This window comes from Chaetura pelagica, unplaced genomic scaffold (genome assembly GCF_000747805.2).
Source record: "Chaetura pelagica isolate M959 unplaced genomic scaffold, ChaPel_1.0 scaffold263, whole genome shotgun sequence".
NCBI classification, from domain to species: domain Eukaryota; kingdom Metazoa; phylum Chordata; class Aves; order Apodiformes; family Apodidae; genus Chaetura; species Chaetura pelagica.
Genome location: NW_009952797.1, coordinates 441,208 through 466,505, shown reverse-complemented (window position 1 = coordinate 466,505; position 25,298 = coordinate 441,208). Strand labels below are relative to the sequence as shown.

General features: G+C 38.6%; 1 protein-coding gene across 1 annotated transcript in view; it reads left to right on the top strand.

Annotated features, from left to right (window-relative positions):
* Positions 1 to 25,298, top strand: part of OCA2 (oculocutaneous albinism II) — a 171,786-nt gene that overhangs the window by 63,730 nt on the left and 82,758 nt on the right. Inside the window, exons 14-16 of the mRNA XM_009994824.1 lie at positions 9,022 to 9,154; positions 22,412 to 22,559; positions 24,184 to 24,241. Coding sequence (XP_009993126.1) covers positions 9,022 to 9,154; positions 22,412 to 22,559; positions 24,184 to 24,241 — 339 coding nt within the window. The remainder of the gene's footprint in view (positions 1 to 9,021; positions 9,155 to 22,411; positions 22,560 to 24,183; positions 24,242 to 25,298) is intronic.

Genomic DNA, 25,298 nt, shown 5'->3' with positions numbered 1-25,298 from the left:
AAGGGGGTGTGGGGGGCAAGGGGAAAGCAGGGGCTCCTCCTATGTAGCATGGGCCACAGCTGGCTCCTACCTCCTGCCAACAGTTTAGCATCTCCAGGCTGCAGGTTTTTGTCTTCCAACATTTGACTTTACTATTTATGGACAAAAATCAGACAAAACATTTTGCTGGGTGACTGGTGCCAAAGGGAATGCTACAGTGGCTGGGGATGGGTGGGACTGCAGGGCTTCAGACACTTGCCAGTGGGACTGTCCCAGTCCCACCACCTCCTCCCACCCACATGGCCCTCTCTGCCCTGTGGATGGGCAGGACCACTGCTGGCAGGTGTTTGCAGCCTTCAGTTTCTGTGTTGAGCTGTTTTTGTGTGAGTTTTCCATGCTTCCAGCTGTCCCTGACAGCCATGAACAGGAGGACATCATGTCTCACTCCTGACACTGTGCTCTGCACTCCTCCTACCCCTGTGCCATCCCTATTAAGCAGCAGGACAGAAAGGACAGTAATGTAACACAGGCAAGACTGGAGGGCCACCAGGCATGTCTTGTCAGTTTTGGCCAGGTGTGATAAACCCCCCAAATAAATACATTTTTAAAAATTCAATGGGCTAGTGTGAAAATACCTGTGGGAGTGGGATGAGGGAATTGTAGTACAAAGTTCTGTTTTGTTCCAATTTGGAGTCAATTATGTTTCTACTGGTGTACCAAAAAAAGAATCTCTTCTAATTAACTGACTACACTCAAATTAATTACTTACTGTCCAGGTTGGAAAATGTCTGTTTACCTTAAAAATATTTGAAATGGGCTGCAACTTGGTTGGATAATAACTTCGGAGGCTCTGTGATATTCCTGTCAGAGGATTTGGTAGCTAAGTTTTACATTTTAAATCTAAGATCTGTGCAATTATTTAGAACTTCTTTTTTAAAACAGAATAATTAGCACCTGCCATGAAGGTAATTTTCCTAAATACTCAGATACCCATAATCTCTGTAGAACCTTTAGAAGTGGCTATAAACATGGGAAGCAATTAGGCAAACACATTGGAAAGAAACAGTTTTAAATTTCTCTTGAATGAGATATGGATAATTTTAGGAGGAATCAGATCTATAAATAACCTTGCAAATGTGACATTATAGCAAATTCTGTACTTGAAACAAGCACAACAACTTTCTGAATGTTTTCACCCTGGATTGTTTTCAGATCTCTTGTTGCATCACAGAAATAAGGGCATGAATAAATAGATTAGATTCAACTCAGGTCCATGGGAGTCATGCTTCTTCTTTCCTGTATTCTCACCTGTTTATAGATATATATAAAAATCCATTTATAGCATTTATATATATAACTTTTTATATCTATATCTATACACACACACACACAGAGTCTCAAAGACCTATCCTTGGTTCTGAGACTGAGGGTCAAGCACTGCTTACATCCTCACTGCTTAGGGCTCTTGCTCTGTAAATGAGATTTGCCTGGGAGAGAACTGGGAGCAGTAACTGGGTACAGCCAAGAGCAAAGGAAAAGAGGGAGCTGGACCATCTGGCCTGTTAATCTGTGCTGTTGAACTAATAGTTCCTTTCCTAATTTTATTCACCTGCTGTAGCATGCAGTCTTTTATTCAAAATACAGTTATCTTGATTTGGAAACTACTTCTAGAAAAGGCTGCAGTGAGAAAGGGTTATATGATCAACCCCAAATCTACTTCTACATTGCATAGGATGTTTGCTACATTTGTACCAACCAAAATTTTTCTTTCTTATTTTTTTTTTTTTTAAAGGAGTTTCAGAAGTAAAGGTTATTGAATACAACACTGGCATTTTGGAAACAGCACTTCATGTAGTATTTTTCATAGTGCCTATTATGATGTTTTCTCCAGCAAATCCATGGCTTTTTAACTCTTTTTTTAACATTACAATCATGTTTTGGCCATTATAGGAAATCTTTCTCCTTGATATTGTCATTGAAATTCCCCTTTTCATCCCCTTGCACTTCTTTTTCAGAGTTATTTTTGCATGGCAAATACAGGAGTACTTAGACAAATGCCCCTGAAAGAGGCTGAACTGCACTATGTAGATGACTGAATTTTCTGTTTTATTTGGTACCATCACGAGGAGAATTTTACTCATCTTCCTGAACATTTACTGTTTTACATCACCCTCTATAAACTGTGTAGTAAGAAGTTGTGCAAGTTTACACTTCCTTAGGAAACCTTGGATTTTAAATCAACACAAAAGGAAGTGCAGCATTGTTACTTTGGGTGCTGCTGTTGGGTTACAGTGTTAGAAATGCTTTACTCCTTGTTTACAGTTGTGCTGGACAGGTTTTCTCCCTAGATTCTGGGGAAAGCTCATGTATATTTTATTTGAAGAGTGTTTTAATGTGTAAGCTTTTTTCTGTACAGCTCACTCATTAAAATGTAGGGATAAGTCTGTTTATTTGTCTTGAGATGCAAATGGATGTTAAAAGGACTTTTTCTTTGTAGCAGTGGTTAATTTATAATACTGACATTTTCCCTACCATCATGCCTGGAATCAGTGGAACATTTGCATAACAGAGAAGGAAGATTTGTTCCAATCTTAGTTGGAGTTGGAAGATATCTCACAAAATAGCATTTATATTGTGATACTAAGCCAGGAAAGGAAGAGTTTTCATTAGGAGCGGATGGAAAACTCATTCTGTGAGTGCATTTTTTTTTTTTTAAATCTTTTATTACCTTCAAGTACTGCAAAATTTTACTCTTAACTTGAAGAGATATGTGTCTCAGACTTTGGGAACTCTGTTTTTATATGCAGAATAGGGCAAGGATGAGTTTGAGATGGTCACTGCACCCAGAAAGGTTGAAATTTCAGGTCACCTTTCAGAAGGGTCCTCTATATTTGGGAACTTCACAAGTATCTACAGTCATCCCTTTAAAATCAGAAGTTGCTTGTGCTTGAAGCTTGAGCTTTGATTACAAGATCTTTAGTGGTGGTCAATAGGTCTACAGAGCAAAATGACAGTGTGAATATAGTGTGCACTAGTGTATCTGGCTTTAATCTGTCTAAAAAGAGGTAAGGAGAAGAGCAAAGCCAGTTTTAGCATGTGCTAAGAGGATTATGCCCTCTTATTTACTGCATTTGTTAGTATGTGATGAAGATTGTACTGTTAATCTGATGTTTCCTGAGGATTTGGGGTTTTCAGCATCCCAGTCAGAGTTCTTCCTGCCATTTCACAGGAATTCCCTGGAAAATGGGCAGCCATCAGGTTATCCTGTTCTGCCTTTTGAAAACTTTCAGCCTTTATGTTGAAATTTAGCACAATGTGATATTAGGTGTTCATATTTCATGACAAATTTTGGTACCAGAGATTAATAAATAGAAGTAGATAATTCTGAAAAATGGAAGAGAAAAAAGCCTACCTAAGAATCTATAAAGGTATTTCCAGCACTGACAGGTTGTGAAATGGATTCCCATAGTTTACTAGGCTATTTTTCTAGGGTTTGCTCAATATAAGGTGGTTAAAACTTCAATTTCATGGAATCATGGAATTGTCAGAGTTGGAAGGGAACTCTGGAGATCATCCAGTCCAACTCCCGACTCCCCTGCTAAAGCAGGATCCCTTAGAGCACATTACTCAGGGCTGCATCCAGGTGGGTCTTGGATATTTCCAGAGATGGAGATTCCACAACCTCCCTGGGCAGCCTGTTCCAGTGCTTTGTCATCCTTATAGTGAAGAAGTTTTTCCTCATATTTAAATGGAACTTCCCATGTTCCAGCTTGTGCCCGTTGCCCCTCATCCTGTCACTGGGAACTACAGAAAACAGTCTGGCTCCATCCTCCTTACACCCACCCTTTAGTTATTTATAGACATGGATAAGGTTTTTCTTTCATTCTTCTCTCCAGGCTAAAGAGTCCCAGCTCTTTCAGTCTTTCCTCATAAGAGAGATGCTCCAGTCCCCCAGTCATCTTTGTTCCCCTCCTCTAGACTCTTTCTAGTACTTCCCTGTCTCTTGAACTGGGGAGCCCAAAACTGGACACAGGATTCCAGATGTGGCCTCACCAGGGCAGAGTAGAGGGGGAGAATGTCCTCCCTTGATCTACTGGCCACACTCTTCCTCATGCACCCCAAGATTCCATTTGCTTTCTTGGCAGCAAGGGCACATTGCTGGCTCATGGATAATTTATAAAAATTTGTAAAACTCTTGTTCTTTCTGCCAATGGTTTCCTTTCCTCAAGGAAAAAAAAAAAAAAAATCCTAGGTAAGGTACAGGAAATAAAATGTATGGGTTTATGATTTTCCTATCTCTGCATATAGTAATCATTAAAGAGTATAGTGGAAGACAAAAAGTAGGTTTGCCAGAGTCTGAAATAGAGATTATTTTAATGTAATTGTGTTAGACCATCAGTGATTTCTGGCTCAGTTGTATCTTAAGCAGCTCTGTCTGAGACAAAGTAGATCTTAGTCACTCACCCAGAAGGGATGTTTAAATTGTTGTAGAAATAACAAATTACTCTTGCTTTTTTCTCATTTTATTAATTTTAAAATATAAAGGGCATTTTGTCTAGCACCTAGCTATATTTTTTGCCTTCTCTTTGCTCTAAAATGGCAGATTTTCTCTGGAAAGGTCTGAATCACTAGAAGTTAATTTCACACCTTCAAAAGCAGTAAAAAAAGTAATAAAAGCACGATGACAGAAAATTAGTATTTTAGGAAAACACTATGATACTTCCTCCCAATATAGAATTGATATATTTGACTTTGCATTGAAAATTATAAACCAAGGGAAGATGCCCACTGTGTTTCAACTCTCAATCTGTAGGCAGTGGAACCTTTAGGCTGTTGTTTTGCTAAAACTAAATCTTTAGATTTTCTGTTGACTGAGGAATGGGATAAATATAACACAATCAGCATAGCCTCAAGTAAGGGACATTTGAAGCATGTCCTGCATTTATCTGATGGATTGAAATCTCCTGGAAGAAAAGTATTTCTTGCCTATTGTTCACATCAGTTCTATTTCAGTCTATTGTGCAGGAAAAAGAAAATCTTAATGAAAATGACATTTTGTTGTATGCAGCAGACATGTGGGGCCCTTTAATGTGCTTTTTACAATGCTGAATCCTGGCCCCAGCAGTGTAGAGGATGCAGGAGGTACAGAATATGTTATCCACAACCACACAGGCTGTGCATGTAGACTCCCCTGGAGGTGTTGCATGCTCTTTCTAGGGTGTGGGAAAGGGAGCAGGAGCAACTGATGGAGTAACTGTGCTACCATCTTGGTGTCTTGTGCTGCATTGTTTCTATATGTGGTACAATATAAACCCTTTAGTCTTTGGAAGTTCTCCAGAGGATGCCAATTGAGTACTACCTGACAGTGTCTAGTGTGTAATCTGCCTTCACCTTCCCTGAAAGCATATTCTATGTGCTAAGCCCAGCCCAAAGCATCAGGATGGGCAATGTTCTGTTTCTTCCTGAGAGCCCTTCTGATACCAGCCATAAAAACAAGTGCACTTGGTAGTCCTCAGCCTCCCTGTGGCTACAGGACACAAGTTGCCCAAGACTAACAATCGTCAGGATTCGTTTCACTCACTGGCTCTTCAGGATCAACGCAAGGAGGAAACAGAGCGGAAATCCATGAGTGAGGGTTGGGAAGAGAATTATCTCCAGTCTTGCACTATGACTGGCAATACTGTTATGCAAGCTCTTGCCTGAAACAAGCATGCTCCAAGTCAGAAAACAACTTGTTTCTGCTGAACTGGAAAGCTGTTCTGCAGTGGCAGCAGAGCAGTATGTTTTCGTTTCCTCAGGGATCTCAGAGATAAGAAAGATCAATGGAGTGATATTATCAAGTTTAACAAAATCCTGAATCTCAGCCCAGCTATTATCTTTGAAAAGTTTGGGTAAGCTCCTGCATAGGATGTCAAAAAATCTGGTAGACCATTTTTTTCTCTTGTGATGGTGTCTCTAAATCACTTTTAAGGCTCATCTGTGTCAGCTTTTATATCCTGAAGCTCTGTTAATCCCATTTTTTAAAGAGCATTGTGATCTCCATCTGTTTTAAATTCCTTCCAACTGTCAGTCAGACATGAGACCTCCTTCTTAATAACTTCAGCATTTTAGTTTGACTTCTAAGTTGATGTGATTTCCCTTTTCCTAGAGAAATAAATTTTGTGGATTTCAAGCGGCACATTTCTAATGCTGTTTTTTTTGATTGAGTAGCTTCTCATTGTGGCATTTCAGTAACAAAACACAATCGTTTTGCTCTGAGCTTGGTGTGATATTCAAAACACAGAAGGAAGTGACTTTGTAAATCTTTGTGCTTGTTTGCAATAAGACACTTCCCTAAAATCAAGTTCCAGTAACATATGATGGTGACAACTCATATTTAAAGTTGAGGGTTTCCAAGGATTCTTTGGGTTTCTATTTTTCTTTTTTTTTCTTTCCTACATTAACAATTAACTTTATGCCTGAGTATCTCTGCAGAGAATTTCTGCTGGTATATTCTGCCTGGTAGCTGCAATCCTTGGTGACATGGGCACGTTGCTGCCAGCTTGAGAAATCCTTCACTGCTTTACTGCTCTATTTAAGACTAGTTTGAATGTTAAAGTAATTTTTCTGGTTCTAATAATTCTGGGTTGAGTGTATTCTGACAACCTCTGATGACTATTGCTTCTCAACTAGATGCTTCCCAGTAATTTAGTTTTTCAGAGGATAATTTTTTTTCTTCCAGTCAGATTTAAGCATTGCAATCTTGGCTGCTGTAGCTTCAGTGTTTTTACAGCTTATTTCCTTTCAGCTTCATTTCAGGAACCATACAAAACTCAATACTTGTTTTTCATACTTCCTCAACTGTTTAATGGTACATGGTCAATACTTGGGAAATTTCCAAACCAAGGCCAGTTCAACCTTGCTTTTAAGGATTCTAATGTTTCTGGCCAAAATGTTTTGATCTTTCTGTTTTTGCTATAACCTTAGAGGCAACCCATCTATAAATTAATTTATTGTAAATGTTAAATTGCTATAATTAAGGGAATATAAATGGGGGGATGGACTTTATATACTTCAGGGGCAGATCTTACAATGAGCCTTTACAGATTTTATTTTTCTCGTTGCTATTTGTAGATTTCCTACAGTTATGAATGTTGATTTCATCCTTCATAGAAACGTCTCCTGCAGCTCTGAATCTTGAAATGATGCCTAGAGACCAATCTTTCTGAGAATTTATAAAATTGACCTGTAAAGTCTGTCTTGCAGAGATGTCAGACATTTGACTGGCTGACCTATTATGTAGGCAAACTGTATGAAAGTATATAATTTTCCTCTGTGGTATCATATTTTTCTGTTCTATTCTTAAAATAATTTTATTCCAGTTCCTGAAGTGTCTCCTTTCTGCTTTCATAAGTGAAATGACAGTAGCTGAAATGTAATAAAAGGCCAGTGAATGAACAGGTATAAAGTTTCACCTTTTAGTGGCTGGAGAGCAGAAGAGACATGGAATTCTCTATAAAATAGCAACTAAGGATGATTTTCTTTAGCTCATGAAGCTGAAGCCTGTATTTTTCATAGGATCAAATTCTAATCCTAGGTCTGCATATTTATGTGTTGAGATTTATTTAACTGTCTGCAAACTATGGATTTCTATTTATTTATTTTTTATTTTTTTTTGCAAAGGAGCACTAATCTTTATCAGGCTACCAAAGTTCTTTATGACTTCAATAAATTTCTTGTGTAGTGTGGCTCTTTACAATGCCCAGTGGTGCAATAGAGAATTTTTTTTTCCTTTTTTTCCCTTTTTTTCAACTAGAGACATTTCAGCTTGGATGTTTCCACATAAATTATTGTAGTAGGAGTAGGAGACAATATAGAAGAAAACACATTTAAGGTAGTAAGTCCCCAATAATTTTAGTGCATGAGAGGTAATATTGGCTGATGCTTCAAGGGAAGCTGTTGGTAGTTTTTATTGCCATAACAGAAGGATCTATTTATTTGGTAAATGGCAAGTCACTATAGAGACTTAGAGGTATGGCACAACAAGATCCCAAGACTTTTTAGAGTTTCTGGGAAATCAATGGATGCTCTGAAATTTCAGTTTGGAAAACCTGAGGTATCCAGGGCTTGGACCATGCTTTCTTCCAAGTGTCACAGAGCTGCTCTGCTGGGATCATCAGTTCAGACTACCTCTAATCTCTGAATATAGGACGATTTCTTACTACCAGAGAGCATTGAGGTGATCCCTCTTTGGTGCTTCATGAACAACTTCTTTTGAACATGCTAGTCATGAATGCTTTATAAAATCCCAAGCCAAAGGCTAACCCTGATCCACAGCAGTGTGTGTAATATGGAATCATGGAATGATTCAATTGAAAGGGGCCCTGGAGGTCATCTAGTCAAAAGTCCTTCTCAAAACATGGCTCATTTCAAAGTTTAAGGGTGGATTGTTAGCACTTGTTTTTATTGCTTTAAATGGTAGCTTTTTAACATATTCTCCCTAACCTTTAGAGAACCCTTTCATTCAAGGGTTTCATTAAGCAAACTGCAAAGAGGTGTCAGTTTATTAAGTAGGCAGAAAAATAAATGTATTTATACAAATAATCCTTTTATTGTAGAAGAATAGTTGTGAATTTAGATGAAACCCAGGTTCAAAAAGGATTATTGTAAAAATCCAAGTTGTCATCAATGTAGAACAAAAGCTGGGCACTAAAATTTAACCATTTCTGTGATTCAGTGTGATTTAAAATAAATTTACAATTATTTCAGTGATGAAAAAGAAAGTTCATGATTCTGTTTGGTTTTGGTTGTTTTTCTATCTATGTCAGCAACACTGAATATGTTTCAGAATAACTTGTAGTATTATTTTTTAGTTCTCTGAAATAGTAATATGTGGCTCATCCCCTTGAGAAGATGAAATACAGCACACATTGTACTTGGAACTTACCTTATTGATTTATATTCATTATTGATTGCTGAGGTATATATAGTTGAATACTTTCCCCTGTATGTCATATAGAAAAAGAACAAATTTTTAATTTAGTTTTTCCTTTTTATTCCCAGGGATTGGATTTCGCAGCCTTCACAGGGCATATGTTTGTTGGCATCTGTCTTGTTGTTCTGGTCTCCTTTCCTTTTCTCAGATTACTTTACTGGAACAAAAAACTTTACAATAAAGAGCCAAGTGAAATTGTTGGTAAGTGTGAGCATGAAATAATTTTTTTTATCACTATATTGAATGTATGCTGAAAAGAAACTGAGCAGCTCCTACTAAAATGTTGTCCTCAGATGGAAGTGCCCACCCTGCTTCAGTCTCAGAACATTAATTTTTCTAACTAATAATTCATGTTTTATTTTTAGTTGTGCTATTTTTCTGACTTTTAGAAATGGAAGTTTTTCTGGTGCTAAGGTTGAGGTGGTGACATTAATTATTCAATATCTTTCAAAATGCATAGGGATATTTTGCAACATTCCTAGCCATAGGCTTGTGAATACCAGAGTTTTCTATATCACAACAGATGACATCTGCTCAAGATGCTGAGGTCACAACCTAGCTTTAGAAATATCTCAGTTTTCCTTTATGATGGGCATAGTGCATGCATGCATTCCCTCACTGCTGGTTTTCTTCCACTGGATTTTTTCAGCAATCTTTCCCTGGTCTGTGGTCAGTGAAGGATGTTTCATCAAGAGTAGGACTTCCCAACTTCTTTCCAGTTTGCCTCTGTGGCTCTTTCAACCCTGAATTTCCCTGGTGTATGTTTTATATAATTCAGTAGAACTAAATCTATGTCTTTAAAGACAGTAGAACTAAATCTATGAGGTTGCTTATTTTCATAGTCTCTTGGAGTCTTAGAAAAGCTGTTTCAATGGTTGTTGAGTATGTTGGTCTCTTTTTGTCTTCAAGGTTTTATGCCTTTCTATTAACTCATTTTGAAGTTTTTGTAATTGTTCTCTGTTTGACTGGTGAAAAAATAATAATCCCCAAATAGTCACCATTTCTTTATACAAAAATAATTCACTAAGTATAATTTCTTAGCAAGCTTCACACAAAGATACCTGAGTCTGTTTCTTCCCTGGGACTGATGATTGTTTCACTTTTGACTGTGGAAGACTTTGCAGTATCACAGTATCACTCAGGTTGGAAAAGACCTTCAAGATCATTGAGTCCAAACACTACCCTAACTGTTGCATCCACCACTAAACCCTGTCCCTGGCACCACATTTGTCTTTTTTAGATGTCTCCAGGGATGGTGGCTCAACCACCTCCTCAGACAGCCTGGATTACCATGTCCAGCTCCCACCCCAGAACAGGACCACCCCAAAGTTCACGCCATGTCCCTGAGGGCATTGTCCAAATGCTTCTTGAATATTGTCAGGCTTGGACTTAGGATCCAGGCTTCTACTGACCATGCAACACTTGTTTTAATGTGCTGTAAAAAATCTCCAAACCTATGCACAAGGGGTCTTTTTAGCAACAGGGAGGACAATTTTTTATATAGCTGAGTAACTTGGCTCCATTTGCAGTCTGTGGAGAAAGGTAAACCCTTCTAAAGACTAAAGTAGCTGTCTACAATAGAATAGATATATTGCAGCCCCCCCTCAAGTTTCTGTCTTTTGAGTATAAGAGGAGTTCAAGGGAACTAACTTGGGTACAGAGATTTTCATGCTGGATAGCTGAGGCAAAATTAGTACAATTCATAGTGTCTTGCCTTTTTCCAGGGAAAATTCATTTTAGGAGTTGCATTTTGTTAAAAAGGCAGAAGTGGAAGTCCTATCCTCAGTGGATTGTACCATGTCTCTGATAGAATGTTCAGAGAAGAGACTTCGCTGCTTAGGAAGTCATCTTGTGTGCAGACATCCCGTTTTGAGGGACTTCTTCAGTGCTCTTTCAGCACAAAGCACACACAGCCTCCCTCTTCTCAGCTGATGTGACTCTTGCCCAGTATTAAGAGCCAAAGTGTTTTTGAGGTGTTTTAGAGGTGATACTACCTAGTTGTTTTCTAAGAGAATTAAGGATCATTTTCCTTCTATATATTTGCTTGCTATGAGATACACATTTTCATTACTGTGCCATTGTACAACAGCTGAGGCTTTCTGCAACCTTAAGAGATTCGATCCTGAGAGTAAAATAATGCACTGAACTCAGTCCCTAAAATGACTAGATATTTCCTGGTGTAACTACAAACTAAGATTTTTCAGAAAGCAATAAAGAATCTTCATTTTCTATCTTCTCATGCCAGGAAAGGGGCTGCAAGTCATCTTCCTTACTGGGTAAATAAATCTATTGACTATATACTTCTGGGTCAAAGAGAGAAAAGATTTATTTAGCAATAGACAAAAAAAGATAGGACAGTTCTAGCTCACCTCAGTTTACTCAGTTACAGTTTCCATTCAAATAGCTAGGAATTTATCTTGCCAGGAAAGCCTTTAAAGAAAGAAAGTCACTGAAAATTGACAGTGCTAACATGCAGAAGGAGATTTTTCTCCGAGCCATAAATGCGCCTGTCGTGGTTCCTTGTCTCTCTCCTGCCTGGCTCACCAATAATGTGGGAGTTTGGGCCCAACACGACAAAAAAGAAACAGCCCCATGGCCGCTCATTCAACTCCCCCCCCACACACACTGTTGGAGGAGGTTCAGAGGAGGCCCACAAAGATGAACAGAAGGATGGAACACCTCTCCTGTGATGAAAGGCTGTGAGAGCTGGAGCTGTTCAGCCTGGAGGACAAAAGGCTCTGGGAGACCTTATAGTGGCCTTTCAGTACTTTAAACAGGCTTATAAGAAAGATAGGGACTTTTTTAATAGGGCCTGTAGTGATAGGACAAGGGTTAATGGTTTTCTTCTGAGAGGGGGTAGATTTAGACTAGCTATAAGGATGAGGGTGATGATACACAGGAACAGGTTGTCCAGAGAGGTCATAGAAGCCCCATACCTGGAAACATTTAAGGTCAGGTTGGATGCAGCTCTGAGCAACCTGATCTAGTTGAAGATGTCCCTGCTCACTGCAGGGGGGTTGGACTAGATGACCTTTAAGGGTTTCCTTCCAGCCCAAACTATTCTATAATTCTCTATCAGAACAATAAATATAGAGCAAGTTCCTACCTGTTCTATACAGGGCTCAAGAATGAGAATCCTTTGTGGAAGAGATCACCTCTTGGAACGGAATTATATTTTTCTTGGGGAGGAAAGGAACACTTGCAACTTCTCAGATAAAAACCGTTGCAATTATGCATCATATAAAAAATGACTTCTCTTCATTGCCTGCAAGTATATTATTAAAACTTTGGTATCCAGCATTTTTTCTAACTTCCCAACTTTCCTATTAAAAGATAATTTATTTGCTTTTATTAATTTCTTATTCTAATGAAACTTATAGCTTCATGGACATTTCCATTAATAACTAGAATTATTATATACTTAAATAATCTCTAGAAGTGCTGGCCTGCAAGGTGTCTTGAGATAAGTAATATCTAAACAGTCAGAAATATATTCTACCTAGTGTGACCAATTTTAATCCTCAGATAATAACATTATTTGTGAATATACCTTTTAGAAAATAGAATTATTGCTTTTTTTCTTTGACATATAAACTTTTAAAGCATATGATTTAGATTTTTAATAAGCCTAATATGCATAAAAACTTTTGGGTTAATTTGAACAGTGTAATTTATTCACTGATATAATATTTTTGCCAGTGAAGCACTGTACACTTTCAAGAGGCTAGCATGTTTCCCTCAATTCACCTCTCAGTAATCCTTGTTCCTTGGGGCTTAGTATGCTCAGATATAGTGCTCTCCTAATCAGTATATTGTGTTGTCTTTCTTATAATCAGCTGTGCCTCCATTGCTGCGAAGCTAATCAGTAGCTGTTCAATTAGAGCACATGCTTACTCTTTCCATAGAAATTTTCAGTGAAAATGGAAGAGGAAGTGGCAAACACAATTCCTTTAGAAGGTGCTGTTGTGGTTTGGATTTGCAGAATATGCTCCAAAGTCCTGCTTTCAGGGGTCCTGCTGTCTGAAGTTTGATAACCTCAAATACATTGTTTGAAGCATCTGTTTTAATAAACTGAAAACCAGCCTTCCCTCAGCCTGCCCCCAATCATCATTTAAATAAGATACGTGAGATTTAATTGGTATATTTTTCTTCCTAGATTTTTTTCACTGTTTGCCATGATTTAAGATTTTTTCTGTTGCTTTGGGCTACGCTGCTTGTTGAGAATGGATAAGCACTGATTTTAACAACAGTTGATGCTGTTATTCTGGTGATACACTGGCAGATTAATTCCACTGTTGTGTGTTACCAGTGTCTCTAAATAGTTGGCTTTCAGACTGAGCTGTAGCACCTGGACAGCAAAAAAAACCCACCACATTCCTTCCACTACCTACTTGAAGTGTGGCATATTATGAAAGAAAAGATAATATAAAGATCTCAGCCATGACAGAGAATATAAAATTATTTTTAAGATTTAAGGGATGTTTTGAGGATTATTTTGAGTGTGATTTTCAGCTAATAAACTCATGCCTTGTTCCATGTGATGCAGAAAAAGATGTTAGGATTAGGGTAGCAAGATGAGAAGGTTTAAAAAGTGTATATATACTTTCCCAAGGGAATATGAACAGGGAAATAATAACATGAGTGTAAGAGGAATTAAACTTTCTCTTTGTGCTGTCCCCTCCCCCATGCCCCAAAACTTGAAACCAAAGTTTTAACTTCTTTTAAGGGATAATGATGCATTATTTAAACACTGTTATGCCTCAGCTATCAAGCTGTGGAGATGTGGACCTCAGGGTTGGGGAAGGTTGCTATCCCCAGGACAGTAGGTAACACGTGGTCCGATGACAAGTATTATTACTGCCATTTTTGCCAAAGAGAATTTTCTCTTAGCACAGTAACAGATTTGGCACCACTTCCCCATTTCTCCCGTGTTGCTTGCTCCAGTTTCTGATTGCTTCACTGGCTGAAGAGAAACCCACAGCTGAAGCAGGAGTGCTGATGCCAGGAGAGGGGGGAAGCACATCATTCCCTCTGGTTTATCTCACTGTCTGCAGCAGCTGGGAAAATACTGCTGTGGTGGTATGGTAGTCAGTATGTAAAGTCTACAACAGAAGGAATTTCCTAATCATAGTCATGTGTAAAGTGCTTAATGTGTGAAAAACACGGTGCTGTTTCACAATGTGAAGTGTGATAACCAGATGAGTGAGCAAGTCTGTTTCTTTCTTCCATGTGGAGTTTTACAGCTGCTTGTCTAAGAGGGAGTGGAGGAGGGGAAAGAAGAGGTACAAAACTAGCTGTGAAAATGTAGAAAATGTAGAACAGGAAAGAAGTAGGGGAGTGATAATTGAGCATTGTCAGGCACATGCAATTGATGTGACTGTGCTGGCTGCAGTCCCGAGGTGTCCAAGCATTATTCCTGGACTTAGAGTAAGAGTTGCTCCCATCAGGCCTCATTTGGCATGAAAATGCCCGAAGGATGACACAGCTGGGGTGAAAGTCAAGAAAGACAACAAAGTAAAACTGAAAAACTCATTTAGCACTCAATGTCTGGTGAGCTTCTCCCTCTGTGTCCCATAGTAACTACAAATGTCTGCTGTAGTATTTTGTGCTCCCTGCAATGACCATGCACAGGCATTGCTGATTGTAATTGTAGCTGAACACCAGGTATGGCTCAGTGCTGTCATTAGCATTTTGTCCATGTGAATGCCCTTGCCTCTTGCAGCCCTGAGATGCTTGTGTGGGAGAATGGTCCCCAGGGCAGGTGGCTGTACTAAAGGTTACCAGCTTTGGTGTTTTCTCAGGGCAAGGGATGTTGGTGTGGCCTTTCTATTCTCTAACAATGCCATGTGCCCTCACTCTGTGCCCTGCAGTGTAATGTACAAACTTTTAGTTTAAAGTTGGGGAAGAACCACAATGATGACTTGCAAGACAACCCCAATGCTGCTTCAGACCCTTTGAATTCAAAGAAGCCCACATAAAATAATAATAAAGTCCAGTGCCACAAGGACACTGCAGAGGTACAGAGGAAGGAACAGTCTCAAAGGAACTGGGTAGTCTTATGGTCACTGAAGAGGTAGTGTTTACTCATTTTTGGATAGTATTTGGATAGTATTTCAGGATCCACCAGGGTCATGGTTTTATGTTTTAAAATGTAAGAAAAAAGTTATCTGCCTTTTATTAGTTGTATCTTCTATAGATTTTCTAATGATCTGGAATGAAAATAAGTGTAGTTATTTACTTTACACAGGTGCCAAATTTTTATATTCTTAAAAACTGTGGATAATTTTGTCTTTAGAATCCTATATATGTCCTTTGTGCTGCTTTAGAGTTGATGGAGTATTCCCCTTGGAAGGAGGAAAATGTTGATCTGTCTTTTATTGTTTTCAGATTATGAAAGTAGTATTACAGAATAAGGGAAATAAGACAATCTCATCTTATTTGCTTAGTACATTGGTAATGTAGCCATCACAAAAAAGGCATCTGAAATATAACTTTACCTGCCTTATGCTGAAAGGAAGTATAATACAGAGGCATTTTGAATCAATTAAGCAGCACTTCACAATTTTGTTATACACATTTTTTCACGAAATGAATCAATGCAGAAAAATCACTGATGGGATGTGAAAACTTAGGAAGTGATACCTCCTGTTTCTTTTGTAGCACTTGACCCTCTGGATTTTTGTGTGCATACCACAACTGTGGACTGGTTGCACAGATACAGACTGTTGACAAGATCTGGACTTTTCATTAACAGTGTTTTGGTGAAGCTGTGGCAAAACTTTCCACTTTGCTTTGAGGACTCTGAAGCTCATAACATCTTGCTGATATACAGAGAACAATATAGGTTAATTTCACATGTGCTCTGTATGTTTGCTGTGGAGAGCTTCAATACAATGATGTTTGAAATGAAAGTGTAACCTTGACCTTTAAAAATTATTCCTACCCTTTTTATTTATCAAAATGATCTGTACTTACTGATCACTACTTTTAAATTTAAACCAGTTTCTGAAAGATACGGTGAGTCTGAAGTATGGTCCTTTAATTTGCTCTTCATTTTGTCCAAGAGAAAGCATTAGATGAAGCACTATCTTTTGGATTGTGAGAGTTGTCTTTGTGAGGTTGTATCTTTTAATGATTCTTTTTCCCTTAATAGGACTTCAGGAATACCATCTTTAAGCAGTTGCTTGCAATATTTTATTTTATTTTTTCCTCTTTACCTAATATTGAAAGAGCATCACCAGTATTTATGTTTAGTGAAAACTGTTTTATGATTGGAATTCACTGTTGAGCAGAGGATAATGAATTGAACAAAGATTTCTGTTGGTTTTTGTTGTTTGGTTTGGTTTGGGTTGTTTTGTTTGTTTGTTTTTTTAACTTTGAGAGTTCTACTTTAATGGAAATTACTGACTACATTTGTTTTTCTGGGTAAGTCTGAGTTAAAACTTCTTGATAGTGAATAAACTGAAACTGTTTTTCTAGATTTTACACCTGACGAAAAATTTCAGAAAAAAATCCACTGGAATTTTAGGTAAATTAATGCTCAAAATACTTGACTCTGTACTTACCATGACCCTGTGCTGTTCTCAGTGTAACAGAATAGAGTTTTATGATAACATTAGGATGAATGCACATGAAACCTGAGTATTCTTAGATTCCTGCTTTTAAAAGATGGGGAAATACAGTAGTGGAAACTCAGGGGCAAACTCATAAGGACTAAAATAACTTTGAGTCTCTAAGTCTGACCCACGTAGAGATGAGAATGGAGCATGTGTATGAGATAAGATCCCATCCCTTGTTCAGGGACAAACCAGCTGAAGAGCAAAGTATTGTCTTTATCAACCATTCTGAAACTTCCTGAGAGACCTAACCTTATTTAATAGCTGCAGATTACTCCATCTCAATGTAATGTGACCATCATAGTGATATTAAGTGGATGATTCCTTTATAAAATGCAGGGGGGTGCTTGTAGTGTTGTGCTCAAGTTCCTTGCACTTCATTCAGTAGCTCAAATTACAGGGGAAAACCAAAAGCACCCTGAGGAAAACTTCCAGTTAAATTTTTAAGGAGAATAATAGTTGCAGTTTTCATAGAATCATAGAATGGTTTAGGTTAGAAGGGGCCATAAAGACCATCTAGTTCCAACTCCCCTGCATGGGCAAGGATACCTCCCACTAGCCCAGGTTGCTCAGAGCCCCATCCCACCTGGCCTTGAACACTTCCAGGGATGGGGCATCCACAGCTTCTCTGAGCATCCTATTCTGGTGTCTTGCCACCCTCACAATAAGTAATTACTTCCTAATATATAATCTAAATCTACCATCTTTCAGCTTAAAACTATATTCCCTTGTATCAAGTCCCTCCCCAGCTTTCCTGTAGCCCCTTCAGCTACTAGAAGGCTGCTATAATGTCTCATTGGAGCCTTCTCTTCTCCAGGCTGAACAGCCCCAATTCTCTCAGCCTGTCTTTATAGAATAAGTGCTCCAGCTGATCATCTTTTCAGCCCTCCTCTGGACTTGCTCCAACAGCTGCATGTCCTTTTTATGTTGGGGGCTCCAGAACTAGACCCAGCACTCCAGATGGGGTTTTACAAGAGCAGAGCAGAGGGGGAGAATCTGCTGGCCACATTTCTTTTGGTGCAGCTGAATTTGCAGCTTTCTGAATAGCTTAACTCCTGGAACTACTGCAGCCTGCCCCAGTTTGCCCAGAAGAAAATTTTTGGGAGGTGTGACTTAGGTGTGTGGCACCATCTGAGCTTTACAGTTTTCTTCCCTGGCTCCAGCTGCTTTGCTGGAGTGATGTCCTGTAAATCCTTTACCATGGATGTAATCCCATGCTGGGCATGTGAACTGAAATTAGGTGCCTCAGCGACCAAATGGGGCCCCAGCTGTCAAACTCTGAGTCAATTCTTTGTGTTGCTTTATGCAGCATTGTGCACATTTCTTGCATTCCCTTGCAAGTATTTAGCTGAAAAAGGCAAAGTGTGTTTTGTTGCAGTTTTGAAGACCCTGCAACATTTATGCCTGTACTCACCTTTTTCCACAGCTGATAAACTGAACCACTCAAGGGAATAAAGACAAGGACATTTCAGACTTTTACATTTTTTTTCAGTATTAGTGTCTTAAGCTTGTCTCCTAGGAGGGAGGGATAAATAGTTGAGCTGGAATATCCCTCATTGTGAATTTATTCCACACTTATGTTTCACCTTTCTGACTTAGTTTCTGTGCTTTTTAAAATGGAGATGACACTTAATTACTGTCTAATGATGCTTAGCAGATTAATTATATAATATCAGAGATTTAAAAAATTACTAAAAGTTACAGATACTGCTATTAATGGATGAAGCCATAATTCATGGTACTTAACTTGTTTTTCAGTTAACCTTTAAAAGAAGTGTTCTGTTCTGGGAAGTTAGCTAAGAAAAATAATTACTTTACTGAAAAAAGTTAAGCTACCATAGCATGTGGAGAAGAAAACAACAACCCCATTCAGAAGCAAATGCTTTGTATGTTGTTAGTCACAGCCCAGCAGGTCAGACTTACGTTGCTTGCAAAAAGGTAGCTAATGTATTGAGTGTAGTTGCAAGTTTAAAATTGCCATTTTATGATAATTCCTATCAAGGCCGGTCTTGATTTTCTGAGCATCATTAATCAGCAAGTCTGGCCTCTTCAGGTTCTGAGACTGGGAATTAATTACACTCAGTTTTTGAGGATGTCATCTTTGTTACTGGCAGTTGGGAGGGAGGGAATGTGCGATTACTCTAAGTGAAAATCAGTCTGACTATTCATTGTCAGATTCAAGAAAGAATATGCATTTTAAATGAAGCCTAATGTTTTCTAAAATGCAGAAAATGTTTCCTAAAATGTCACAGCTCAGGTCAGTAGCTGAAACTCCATTAAATTAAATGGGTCCAGGACTCTGTATCCATGATGTCTGCGGTAAAATATGGTAAATTACAAAACCAGAACAGATTAGCAGCATAGACTTTAACATGTTTCCTGATCCTTCATTTGATCCTAGAACTAAACAAACAAGCAAACAAAGAATATATGTGTATCACCTGATACCTTAATGGGCTATTACAGTAAGTGTGTGCTGGAAAGAGAAATAGGAAAAACATACTGTGGGAAAACCTAGAATAACCTCTTCAAAATTATTACTGCAACAGAAGTTGCAGTATAAAACATGTATCCATTGTTCTGGTTATCAAAGGACATTTTTCTCTGAAGTAAGTTCCACTGCAGGTTGGAGGTCCACATCCCTGGGATGTTTAGAAAAACTAATGACTGAACAATCAAGCATGCACTTGCTGTACAGAAAGGAAAGATCAAAACCATATGAAAACACCTGTATATTTTTAACACAGACCAGAAGGCATCAGGCCAACCTTGCTGAGCCCCACAGCATTGCAGAGATGGGACAGAAATGTGCAAAGCAAGTGGTAGTGCTCTCTGCTCTGTGGGTTTGCTTGTGGCACAGATCATAAAATACTTTTGGTTGGAAAAGACCTTTAAAGTCCTTAAGATCCTCAACCAGATACAGTGATGTTAGCTGTACCTTTCTGAAGTAGAGAAGAGAAAGATCCTTTGTATGAAGTTACCTGCTGGGGATCTGCATCTTGGTTAGATGATGAAAGATTCAGCTTTTGCTCTGTCAGCAAAACCCTTAGTGAAATTTGATTTTGAAAGAAGGAGAAATGTTATGGCAGAGTGAACAGCTACCATCAGGAAAGGTGTTTTAGCAAAGACAAGCTACCAGAAAGCAGCATAACAAAACAGATGATTATGGTTCATGAGCATTTGCCAGACAAAAAGAAAAAACACACTATTTAACTATTGGTGAGCCACAGTTTCAAAGCTACAGTCCAAGAAACTTGAAATTTGCATGAAAAAACAATACAGAAAGGACCATTCACTTACTGAGGGGGTTTTCCCCCTTCACCTGCTTAAAAGAAATGCAAAAGTTTCTGTCTCATTCAGTTTGGGGCAGCATGGAGTATCATAGAAATATTTCTTGCACCTTAAAGGGCTCAGAAAATTTTTCAAAGAAAAAAAAATAAATTGCCTGGGAAGTTGCATTAAATATTGTGCAGCTTCTTTCCATCTAGTCCTGCTCATCTATATGGGAAGGAACAACTTCTCAGCTCACAATATCAGACCAGTTTCAAGGTGGATGTTGTGAGATGGAAGTTGCCAATTGAAGTAGCTTGTTGCCCCATGGGCCAGAAAGTGAAGAGCTGAAGCAGATTAGCTTTTTTTTCAGATATTACTATTTACAGTACTTGCAAATTCAAAGATTTGAAACTCAGTCTTGCCCTACTGTTAAGCAAAAATACCAGCTTTTCAGAGATTTAAAATAAGGGAGTTTTGCACAGCTGCCATCATTCTGTGGTGAGCAGATCAGCTGTGGCCTGAAGATCTATCACACCCAAGAGTATTGAGGGAGCTGGCAGAGGATCTTAAGTCTCTATCCATCATTTATCGACAGCCTTGGTTAACAGGGAAGGTCCCAGATGTGGTGGAGACTTGCTGGTGTGATGCCCATCTACAGGAAGGGCTGGAAGGAGGATCTAGTGAACTACAGGCCTGTCAGTCTGATCTCAGTGCCCAGAAAAATGATGGAGCAGTTCATCTTGAGTGTGCTCACGTGGCAAGTGCAGGCCTGCCAGGGGATCAGGCCCAGCCATTATGGGTTCAGGAAAGGTGGGTCCTGCTTGACCGACCTGATATCGTTCTATGACCAGCACAAAATCATGTGGACTTATCCATACTTTTATATAATTTAGTGTCAGATTGTGCTTGAGGGAAGAATCACCAAATGTATTACGTAGGAAAGTGGTAGGTTCTGCACATCTTTGATATCTGGGATTCAGGAATGAATCCTTTCTTTGGAAGAAAAGCTTTAGCTGAGCACCAGTTGTTTAATTAGCTGGGATAGCTTTAGATAACAGGAATTTACATTTCTGGTCTTGCATTGGAAAGGTCAGGCAAAAATTACCATTTTGATGGATGTGTGCTCTCCTATAGATGTGACCCATACACAATGTGAGTCAATTGCTGTTCAGATCTCTTTTTTTTGTGTCAAATGTGCAGGCTCTGGACACCCTTTTGCTCATAGATGTTTGAGTTCTGTCAAATCTAATTCCTTGTTATGGTCGATCTTTACATGGTTCACTCTGTATTATCATTATAAATACTTGGTCACAAAGGAAGGGGGGGGAGGTTCAATGAAACATGTTTATTACTTGTTTTGATAGTAGATATGATGAACCACTAAGGATTTGCAGCAGTAAATGTTAATAACACTGCCTACATCAAAATTGGTGGAGATAGTTTTTTGTTGTTTTTGTTTGTTTCTTTGTTTGTTTGTTTTGTTGGGTTTTTTTTACATGGTGCAAAGACACACATCTGTTTCTTAGGATAAGAACAATTTGCTGTTTGAACAGGGTTCTTAGGATATTAAGTCTTGAATTCTTGACACATTGTCTTCAACAACATGAAATTTGAGGGGAACAGAAAAGAAGGGTAAGGATACATCCTGTTGGTTCATCAGGAAGCATTTGTGCAGAATATGAAGATTTTATTTTTTCAGTGATTGCCTGGAAAATCCAAAGTTTGGGGGTTTTGGTTTTGTTTTTTTTTTTTTGTTTGGGTTTTTTTGCATGCCCAGTCTAAAGTCCTTCCTGAACAGGAACATGTGCTTTTCAGTCATTCTCCAAGACCTTGATGATGCTGGAAAAAACAAACAAACAAACAAAAAAAACCAACAACTTGAAAATTCTGACACGATTTTAGAGACCAATTTCAAGAGCTAATGAATCAGATCAGGTATCATTCAGGTCTGCACACAGGTGACAGTAGCTTTGTTTATGGATATTTTCAGTGCTTAAGAATTAAGTCCTCTTAGGGAACCTTTAGTTAGTGGTATTCCATAAGACAGTGCTAAATTCCAGTTTTGCCTTACATTGATAAAACTGTATGTATGAACATAGAGTGAATGGAAACGTGTTGTCTGCTTTGAATGCAGTGAAGGAACATTTGCTGCAATTCCTAACTACAAAGTGACTAGTACCTTGTTAGCAGTGTTATGTATATTGGCAGTTAATTTCCTGGTGTAAAATGAATGTGATAGGATTGTAACACTAAAGCTCATGGAAGGCATCTGTACGTGATTGAGGACAGTACTTATTTTTCTTTGGAAAAGGACTTTGAAATGGATTTATTTAACATTTTGAAAAGCTTCTATTTATTTTATGTTCCCTCCAGCTCTGCAAAATGGATGGTGCAACCAGCTTCCTAGGTGGGAAATTTTTGGAAAACCATTCCAATAATTTTAACAGCTTTGAGTCCAGGGCATGCAACACATATTCTGTGCATCTCAGATGCATTATACCTGCTTTAAGATAAATTATTAATGATTTAAGATAAATGCTTTAAGATAAATGATTTTGCTTCTTTCTAGAGCTGAAACATGAGATCTATGTTTGGAGACTGACTGCACAGCGCATTAACCCAGCCAGCAGAGAGGAGACAGCTGTGAAATGCCTCTTGATGCAGAAGGTGCTGACTCTGGAGTTGCTCCTGAGGACAAAGCTGAGGACGTTTCATAGGTGAGTGAGGACCAGCATGTCCCATCTTCCCTCTCTGACCCTTGGTGGAGACAAGCTGTAGGCACAGGCAGTCTGTTGGACCAGCAGGGAGCTCCTGCTCATCTCAGTCTACAGCCAGGACTGATAGCTTGGCTTTGCTAACCTTGTGGGTGATCTTTCTGTTTGCTTCAAGCAGCTGAGGGCTCACATCTGGTAATTTTAGGGAGAGCTGAGAGTGAAGGCTTTCAGAGATCTTTACTGGGATGAGACCTGTATCCTTACCCATCTCTTGGTCATATGGATGGTGGGGAGTTACAAAGTGCCACCCTCAGCACTGGTAAAACACAAAGTATTTTACGACAAAACTGAGATGTAAGAACTGGTGTAAGAACTGACAATATGATCCAAATTTAAAGGCCTAGAAATTTCAGGTAGTTTTTGGTTTAAAAAGATCACAAATAGATTATTAGACTTTTCCTTCAATAGTGGCTTTAGCATTGTAAAACACTGTAATTTATTTTCTTACTGAAAAAATCTGAGTGTTCTTCAGTGAAGAATTGAGTTTGAAAATATGTTGCCAGTGAATTGCTGCATTTCCAAATTACTTCATAATCAAATCTTCAGTATGAACCTGAGTGTAGGCATATTTAACCATTTATATAAAGAGAAGAAGAAGGCTTTTTAAACTAGGACCAGCAAAAATATTAACCTTATTTTATTTATGTTCTAACAAAACCAGCTGTTATGCTATGGAAGCTGAAAACAGAGAATAGCAGTGATAAATATTCTGAAAACAAATTGACTAAACTAAAGTGGAACTAAAAGAATTAATTTTCATTATTAAATGTGGCAAACAGGCAACATAAGCAACAACATGAAAATATGATTTCTCAAACTGTTCCAGTACTGAGATGACTTTTGTGTACATAATTCAATGTTGATGTTGTGCACTTTGAATGGAATGACAGTGTTACTACTTAAAAACAAAAAAGGCTGTTAAAATCACCTAATTTTTAAAAGATTATGACATTATTAGACTTGATAACACTCTAAAGAAGGCATTTCTGAAGCATAAATAAAAATTGTATATTTAATCTCGAAAATCAGGATTCCTCTGGCAGCAGCAATATAAAAATTCATTAGTGTTAACAACAGCACTCCTGAACTGTAAACCCCAAGGCTTTTTGCTCAAGGGCTAACTATGCTGATAACATAATGAAGTTATTTGGATCTTAAAAACTTCATTACAAAATGCAAATGTAAAATATATGTGTTCTGACTTGTTGATATTAGCACAGAACCCTTGTTTTATGGCAGAATGGCACACATCAACTCCTGAAACTGCTAAGGGAACTATATATTGCATTGAGCTGGATCCTATACTGAGGTCCATACCCTGGAGGCTCCTTCCAAGCCTGTGGGACTCTTAATGAACACAAGAGACTGTGTATTAGTGAAACATGGTACAAAAGTGGAACCTTAAGTGAATGCTCATGGGAATTTTGCTGCTGGAAGAAGGACACACCTCCTTTGGTACCAGTTACTCAGTACTGGGGAAAAGGTGATCGGTTTGCAGTGATACTCCAGCACTCTTGGCAGAGCCCTAATTTCACTCTGGAGAAAAGCAGGTGTTCTTTTCTTTCAGGCAAATTTCACAAGAAGATAAAAACTGGGAAACAAATATTCAGGAACTCCAGAAAAATGTAAGTAGATGGCAGATTATCTCAGTATGTCTATAAGCAGACCTATGTATTTATACAGAGAGAGTGCTTTGAATCTAATGCAAATTTAATAACTCTCATGATAGAAGGAAGCTGGCAGTCAAGTAGGCTGGCTTCTCAGTGGGAAAGGGAGAATTTTTTTTCCTGAGAAAAATATAATTTAATTTAAAGGATCAATAAATGATTCAGCAGCATTTTCTTAAATTTTTAATCCATGGCCAGAAAGACTCAGAAGGTGTCAATAGGTTGTTTATAGCCATGGTGCATGACAATTGAGCACAATTCTTCTGAGGTACCCAATACCAATTTGCTACACTGTGACATGCCTGCTTTATTACTCAAGGAGGGATAAATCACTTGGGCAAATCCCATTCTATTTGCTGTGCACACATTAATGCTGTCTAAGTCTTTATGCTGAAGCTGGGTCGGATGAGATGTAAACTCTGCAGTGGGATTAATTTCACCTACATTTCATTGTCTAAATGTCACATCCTCTCCACCTCACTGGCATCACTAATGAATCCAGGCCTGTGTTTGGGAGCTCAAGTCCTTGACTATAACATCACTGTCCTACGTGTCATGCTGAAACAAAACAAAACCAACAGTATTTCTTATTAATTTTTAAGAAGAAGTTTTAAGAAAAGTTGTGGATGCCCTGGAAGTGTTCAAGGCCAGGTTGGATGGGGCTTTGAGCAACCTGCTCTAGTCGGAGGGGTCCCTTTCCATGCAGGGGAGTTGGAACTAGATGGTCTTTAAAGTCCTTTCCAACCCAAGCCATCCTGTGATTCTATGATTCCAAGTTTTACACCTTTTTTCAAGGCATTGCATAAAAGACAACCTTTTCAAAGAACAGGGACTTACTTGTACCTTAGTAGAGCCTTAAACTATGTGGAAGAGGCTGGAAATGAGAGGGGGACTGAGGCTGGAAGAAGGTGATTCCCTGGGTTGGTGGCAAAAGTGAGGTTAGAGCAAGGAAGGAGAGTTATGACGGGAAGTGCTGGATCTGAGGGTGAGAGCATGAGGATATCACCATGGGGTT